At 44.3% G+C, this 7,900-nt stretch overlaps 1 protein-coding gene across 1 annotated transcript; it reads right to left on the reverse strand.

The window, feature by feature from the left end:
- Positions 1–350: 350 nt before the first annotated feature.
- Positions 351–5,676, reverse strand: LOC149179665 (uncharacterized). Its single transcript, XM_089413615.1, has 2 exons — positions 1,548–5,676; positions 351–1,450 (listed from the first exon to the last, which is right to left on the reverse strand). Exons 1-2 carry the CDS (start codon positions 5,674–5,676, stop codon positions 351–353), a joined length of 5,229 nt encoding a protein of 1,742 aa, XP_089269741.1.
- Positions 5,677–7,900: the final 2,224 nt, after the last annotated feature.

The following is a 7,900-nucleotide window of genomic DNA, read 5'->3' on the forward strand; positions in this document are numbered from 1 at the left end:
AATCATAAACAGTCATAGCCCGCCCTCATGGGGAAACCGGGACCAAGTTCCATCGGTAGTTTTTGAAAGCAGCCCAAAAATAGAAGGCTCTCAGTCTGGTGGTCTGAGCAAGCAAAGCTAAACATTCCTGAGCCTTACTAACACTATGGCTAAACCTACTGTTCTGAATTACATGCCTTCTACTATCTCTGACAGGTATAAACCTAAAACCAAAAATATTATGAAAGATGTTAAACATATCTCCTGTTATTCGATGCCGCCATCAGGGTGTTGAGCTGCTCCATCTTCTGGGTCTGGGAGAATGCGGTTCAGCCGCTGCTGAATAGCCTCCAGCTTCTCATCATGTTGGGTCATTGCAACACGCAGAAAAGCCAGTTCCCTGCGGATATCTGGACCATCTGCTCCAAGGCTTTGGCCAAGAGGCCCTTCATAACCCAGTAAATGTGGAGCGACTGCTTGAATAACGACAAGCGCCCGCGAGTATGCCCCGGGTCCGGTATGAGGAATTCCCATTCATCCATCTCGTCGTCCCAATTCTCCTGAATCAAGTCTTCTTCCAGGTGTTTCATGAGATTGCTAACAGCTGGTTTGGCATTACGAGAAAAAGCCTTTTCAGCCCTGCGAATTCGGTGTAAAACAGTTTCATTTTGTTTCCGTTTCCTTCCCTGGCCACCTCCTGAGATTTCCCCCTCCATCTTTCCTTTACCCTTCTGGATTTTAGTGCGTTTACCATTTCCGTCAAATTCCTTATCAGTTGGCGGGCTGCGCTTCCTTGTACCGTAGCGCCGGACCTCCTCTTGCTCCTCTCCTTCCTCCTTCGCGTTCTGTCGGTGGTATCTGCCATTGCTACCAACAACTGGCACCGGGTCATCATCCGAATCATCCTCAATATCCAGAACAGTAACAGGAGGGTCCTGCTGCACAATGGTTTTGCCTTTACGGCGTCTGCTGACCTCCCCTACCTTCTGATTCTCTTCCCCCTGTCTGAGCTTCTGTCTAGTTTCCATGATAACCGACGGACTGGTTCTCTGATGCCTTTGACTGGACTCTGCACGCTGGTGCTGCTTGATTGCAGCCTCCACCCTGACCCAATTTATGAATATGCAGAAAGTATTATCCTTCGGCCAACATAGGGAATAAACGCGACTATTTTCCGCCGAAAAACCGTTTGATCCGGTAATCCTCTGCCTTGCAAAACGCGCCTGAGGGCCATTACTCTTAGTCATCATATCGTTGTTAATTTCTTCTGCTGTGAGGGCTGGCGGACCGCAATCTTCACCCCTTATCGAACAGCCATTAATTACATTACCTGGAGTGTACTGACGCCCATACACTTCGACTGCCGTCACTGTACTGTCGTCAAGGACACGATCTTCCAACCTACCATCGTCCATGATGCTTTTTGCATGTCTCTGCTGAATTCCTCCCGAGGCGTGCGGCCTCCACTTGCCTGAATCGGACCAACCCGTTGATTCATTCATTGGCATTTGTTGCATGGTCATGATCGGATTTGATTATATTTGCCAGCTCTTCCCATTCCTGCTTACCTTCCACCGCTCTCCATTGGCTGTCCAAGGTGGTGCCACTTCCTCGACAGCCCCAATTGGCAAGCCAGTCGGCAGGCTGATTTCCTTTACGCCGGACATGGTTAATGATTCTATAATCAATACGTTTGATAAGGCCCGCTATTTCTTGAATAATGCCCGCTGTGCGCCAGCTTTTGGCCATTTTCTCCCATGCCTGCCCATTACTGAGCTTCCTCAACATATCAACAGCAATCTTCGAATCCCCGGAGATTTCCAAGTTGTTATAGCCGTTTCTAATGGCAATACACAGACCCTGATGCAGGGCCCAGAACTCAGCCTCATTATTGGTCATCTGCCCTCCCCATTCAGCGTAAATCCATCTAACCTGATGATTGCTGTCTCTGAAGATTCCCCCGAAGCCTGCTTCGCCCGGGTTTCCCTTCGAGGCCCCGTCAAAGTTGAGTTTGATAAACGGGTCGCGCGGATATCTGAATTTATCTGGACTTTGAGTTCGCATGTCCTGGTAGGTCGGATGCTTGAAGTGAACCATTTCAAGTTTAAGATTTAACCTGTTCAAAACTTCCTGTTCTTCCGAATTTGTTTGCCAATCATCATTTTCCCATTTTTCAATCAGGATAGTCTCACGCATACTTTCAATTACCTGATCCCAGATAATTTCTGGATTTCTACCAGCGTTTTGGAACACCCTCCGGTTTCGTTCCTTCCAGATCATCCATAGAATGAAGGGGGACATAAGGTTCCAAGCCCTCTGGACAACCCTGCTTTGAAAGGCTTCCTTATTCCACTGGAAGACCAGATCGGTGAAATCTCTGATCTGAAGACCCGATTTGTTGAATAGCCGTCTGGTCATCTTCCAGATTTGCTCTGTATACGAACAATTCATCAGCAAATGGTCTCTGGTCTCATAATCCTTGTTGCAAAGATAGCAACGGGAAGGGCCGATGAAACCTTTCTTCTGAATTCGGTCCCAGGTCAGAATTTTATTTTTAGAGGATAGCCAAACAAAGATGGAAACTTTGGGCCACCAATTACTCTCCCAAATAGTTTTCCACTCTACATTCCTGTCATCCCTGTTCTGAGCTTCTTTTAAGAAGTAGGCCTCCTTTGTTGTGAATATCCCTTTCATATTGTATCCCCATCGAAGGATATCGTTCCCATGGCGTTCTCGGATTTTCCTTAATCCCATCTCTTTTTTATAGTGTTCCTGGAGTTCAGGGGACAGATCTGGGTCCCAACGAGCCGGGTCTTCCCAGATTCTCCATCCCTCCGACATTTCATTTATTTTCCAGTAATCCTTAACACTGAGTCTGTTTCTTTCAATTCTACCCCGTATCTGCAGGAGGTCCTGGTTATTCGTTAATCTCTCACGCTGTTGCCACCTATCCTCCCAGAAGTTAGCTTCCCTGCCTCCTCTAATCTCCCAGAAGGTATGGTTGTTAATTAGATCTCTGTTTTGGGAGGCAAGATCCCAAATAGAGGAGCCTTTGGGGAATTCCTGCTGTCTTAGAATGTCGGCTGTAGAGTTTGGCGTTCTATATTTGATCCTCCATATGTTTTTCCATAAGTCATTTCCACCATTAAGCCACCTCCACCACAGTTTAGCTCCTAACACCTTGTTAAGAATTTCCGGGTCCCTTAGACCTAAACCTCCTTTATCTTTTCTCTCTGTCAGCTGCTTCCACGAGACCAAAGCCCATTTATTCTTCTGATCAGATCCACTCCATATAAATCTTCTTATTATTTCCCTAATTTTGGCACAAACCCCCGCAGGTGCAGCCATGCACGCTAAAGGGTATATAGGGATCGCCTGGAGAACCGACTTGGCAAGAACTACTCTGCCAGCAATATTCAGGACTCTGAAAGCCCAGTTTGAGACCTTTTTGTTCAATTTGTCAAGGGTTCCTTGCCAATTCTTCACCTTTTTAGAGGTGAGATCCAGAATATTACCTAAATATTTAGAGGGGAATTCTCCTTTCTTGAAACCAAGAATTCTAATGAGATGAGACTTGATCTGCTCCATTGTGTTGAAGATGAAGATACAGGACTTGTCTTTATTTATTTCTAACCCAGAAGCCTCAGAGAATAGGTCTAGGATTCTTTTAAGGTTTCGAACTTCTCTTACCGTTGGTTCCCCATACAGCATGATGTCATCAACAAATTGTTGATGAGTTAAGGGGAGATTGTTGCCCCAGAGTTTCAGCCCTTTGATTCTATTTGCTATTCTTTCTTGTTTAATAAATCTGCCAAGTCCTTCCGCGGCAAGAATGAAAAGGAAAGGGGACAAAGGGTCGCCCTGACGGAGGCCACGGGAGGCATTAAAGGTTTCAGAGGGGCTTCCATTAACCATAATAGAAAAGTGGGGGGAGGAGATCAGGTTATGAATCCAGGCGATCCATCTTTGCTGGAACCCGAATCTCTCAAGCACAGTTTCTAAATACTTCCAATTAAGCCTGTCATAAGCTTTGGATAAATCCAATTTGATTAGCATCCCCTTTTGTTTTTTAACCTTTAGGGAGTGAATCACCTCCTGAGTTACCACCAGCCCATCGAGAATTTGCCGTCCTTCCACAAAACCAGTCTGTTCAGCCGAGATAAGATTGTCCAAGAGAGGTTTGAGTCTTTTGGCAATGAGCGAAGTTATCATTTTATAAATGACGTTACAGAGAGCTATAGGTCTGAATCCACTTGCCTCTTCTAGGTTGTCTCCCTTAGGAATGAGGGAAAAGAAGGTTGAGTTAAAAGCCCGCCACACCTTCTGGTTTATTCTTGATTCTTCCACTACAGCCAAAATCTCGTTCCCCAGGAAGAGCCAGCATGCCTGGTAGAAGTCGACTGTGAAACCATCCGGTCCAGGTGCAGTCCCTTTTTTCATAGTCTTCACAACATCTTCCAGTTCTTCTAAGGTCACGGCCCTCATGAGGGCTTTGTTTTGGTCCTCAGTGACCAGACTAGGGATGGCAGAACAGATCTCTTGAATGGCCCCCGATCTGTCCACTTGAGGTTCTGATAGCATCTCCTTGTGGTAATCCACAAGAACCTGCTCTATTTCCTTTTGTTCCACCACCCTTCTCGCATTCCTATCCTTAATCGAAAGGATTCTGTTTCCTTGCCTGTGTTTGATCATTGACTGATGGAAGAATTTTGTATTTTTTTCTCCCTCTCTTAACCATTTTATCCTAGATTTCTGGCGCCAGAGGATCTCCTCTTGTTTTCGTCTTTCTTCCAATCTTCCGAGGATGACTCCTTCCCTGTTGCTGCTGACCTCCGTTCTACCTTCCAAGATTATCTGCTGCTGTAGCTCAGCCATTTCCTTTTCCAGATTTTGTTTATCCTCGAATATGTTGCCAAATTCGTCCTTGTTCCATTTTTTTATTCTGTTTTTCAATTCTTTCAGTTTAAGCTGGAAGGTATGCATTTTACATCTACCTTTACTGGTGCATTGGTTCCACCATTCCTCCATTTTCTTGATGAAATTGGGATCCCTTAGCCAAAAGGATTCGAATCTGAAAGGTCTTTTCCCCTGAATCCTCTTGATATCCATCTCTAATCTGATCGGCCAATGGTCAGATCCCAGGGTTGGAATAATTTTGGCCTCAACAAAAATATCTTTGTTCATAATGTCTTCAGAGATTAGAAATCTATCTAATCGGGAAGCAATTTGATTCTTTCCTCCCCTTCTGTTGTTCCACGTATGGACCCCGTTGATAGTCTGAACGTCGATAAGCCTGAGATCAGCTATCATGGCATTGAAGTCGTCCATGAAGTGATCCCTCTTCCTCGTCCCCCCTTTCTTCTCTTCCAGAGATCTGATCAAATTGAAGTCTCCCCCAATGATCCAAGCAGCTACAGGGTAAAGTCTGCGGATCAATTTAAAGTTGTTTATGAACTGTTCTTTTTTCCCAGGGGTCGGGGGGCCATAGACTCCTGAGATAACCACCTGATGACTGGTTCCTACTATTCTGCCAAGTCCAGTGAGGATGCCACTCATACTTGACCAGTTCTCTATGATGATTTCATTTGGGTTCCACAGGACTGCGATGCCTCCCGCAGAACCGATTGCATCTTGTCCCATTACTTGATACTGTAACCTCCCTTTTTCTATTATTTCTTCAATCTGTTGGTTCGACATCTTTGTCTCCTGTATTATCATCACACTAGGTTTTTCTTTTTTCAACTTGTCCTTAAGATACCTCTGTTTGCCTTTACTATGCAAACCCCTAATATTCCAACTGAGCATTATCATTTAAAACTTTTTGTAAGAGGGGAAGAATACCTCCGACAGAGGTATCACTTTTCCTGAGTTTATCAATATTTCCCCCACTGTCTGGATGGTTTCTCTCATTGGTTTTCGGCCTCTTTTCCTGCTATTTTTGCCATAGGTGATCCTTTCTTTATCCTCATTCCCCTGTTCACTTTCTGACATGCTGAGGTAGTCCGGGGGCTCTCCTTTTTTCTCTTTGTATTTCTTGAAGACTTCCTTATATAGTTCTTTTTGTTTTTCAGGTATAAACCTGCTGTCCAGGTGTTTCCATTCTTGTAACAAACTTCTCATAATTTTCTCCTCTTCTGCTTCATTCTCTGACGGGATTTCCACTTCCATCTTAGATTCCTGTTCTGGTTCTGTTGTTACCTCCTCAGATTTTTTTCCCCTGTTTTCTTTGTTCGATTTTGGCTCACTACCCTTTCCTTTCTCTTCTCCCGCTATTTCCATAGGGGTATTCTCAGGGTCCTCATCATCTTCTAGGTTTACTTCGAAGTCTTCATCTTCACTCTGGAGGATTTGAAATTTGTTTTGATTGTTTGCTTTTCTCGGTTTTTCCTGCGTTTGAGTCCTTGATATACCTCTGTTCTGTCGTTTCTTCCTTACTACCTGTTGAAAACCTTTTCCAGCCTTTTTTTGTTGATCCTCCTGACTTTTCTTGGATTCTTCTTCTTTATTCAATGGGCATTGTCTGAATAAATGGCCATATTCGTGGCAGGTACGACAACGGAAGGGAATATGTTCGTAATCGACTGGTTGTTTCCAAATTTCATCATGGTACTCTACTTCTACAGTTTCAGGGAGAGGTTCTGCTAAATTTATATAAACGCAGATTCTCGCATAAGCGTTGTACTTACCTCGTTTCGTGGCCTCAGCAATTTTGACGAAGCTCCCAATCGTATTGCCTATTCCCTCCAGAGTTTCAGGGTCCCAAAACTCGTCCGGAAGCCCGAACAATCTGACCCAGACGGGTGCCGCAAGCATTGTTTCCCGTTCGGGATTGTAGCGCTCTTCCTAGTACTTCATGAATAGGCCAGCATTATTCAGGAAATAAGGGCCCTCCTCAAATATCCGATCTTTATCTTCTAAGTTGGAGAAAATTGCCGTAAAAAAACCCTGGGCTCCGAGTTTGAGATCTATCTGTCCCTTTGGTCTCCATCGTTGATCAATCCATCTGTGGAGCTCCCTCTCAGACGGCCAATACCCAACAAAGCGGCAAATGATGGCATGGTCTTTCATATAACTATTATACTCTTCCAATTTGTTATGGGGAACCACATACCTTGGTTGTTTTTGAGCCCGTGGCAGACATTTACCTCTCATTCTTCTTTGCCACAGAGTCCCCATTACTGGGACATAACCTTCCTTCTCCGTTTGCTGTTCTCCCCCTCCTTTACTAGTCTCACCCATTACCACGTTCTTGAAGGAGGGGGTCTCTCCCCCCCCCCTTGGCTCCCCCATTCCTCGCAGGACGTGTTCTGGGGTTTAGAATCCCGTTTTTATCGAAGAATTCCTGAAAACCCCGTGACTGCAGGCCACAGAGCACTGAGCCCGCAGAGATGAGGATTCACGCCCTTGTCTGACTGTAATCTGCAGCCTTTGTCAGTGGTGTCCTGTGCTGCAAACCCTAGCACACTTCCATCCCAAACACATGTATTACCATGGTCTCTTGTTGGCTATTTCGGCATATGGTGTGTTCTTTTCACTAAATAAACATCCTTTTCAATAGAAGTGTGGATGAAATACTTCATGTAATGGACATCTACTATGAACTAAACTCTGAAAAATATAAAACCAATAAAAAGTTACTATTTTACATGCGTACAAGCTAAGAAGCCATATATAGGTACTCGCTCTATAAATAAGATGATTAGGTTGTTTTCATTGGGAAAAAATTAATGACCCAAAATAATATGAAAATGCATGTGTGAGAATGCAAGGAAAATTCATTGAGGACTATTGATATTAAAGGAAACCATGCTTATAACCAGAGTTAGGCACATTCACATGCACAAAATCCACAAATTCATAACCATGACACAAAATAAAGAAGAAAATTCTAAAACGACAAAGATAAAGACATGTCTTTCAA

Source organism: Pinus tabuliformis, chromosome 3_2 (assembly GCF_031772625.1).
Source record: "Pinus tabuliformis cultivar Carrire ecotype Pingquan chromosome 3_2, CPIR1, whole genome shotgun sequence".
Classification (NCBI taxonomy): domain Eukaryota; kingdom Viridiplantae; phylum Streptophyta; class Pinopsida; order Pinales; family Pinaceae; genus Pinus; species Pinus tabuliformis.

Bases quoted from the DNA above. Each gene is read 5' to 3' on its own strand.
- LOC149179665 (XM_089413615.1), bottom strand. From the start codon at position 5,676: ATGTCGAACCAACAGATTGAAGAAATAATAGAAAAAGGGAGGTTACAG. The intron at 1,451-1,547 runs GTAAGCAGGAAT...GGTCCGATTCAG, and splicing joins CCAATGGAGAGCGGTGGAAG to GCAAGTGGAGGCCGCACGCC.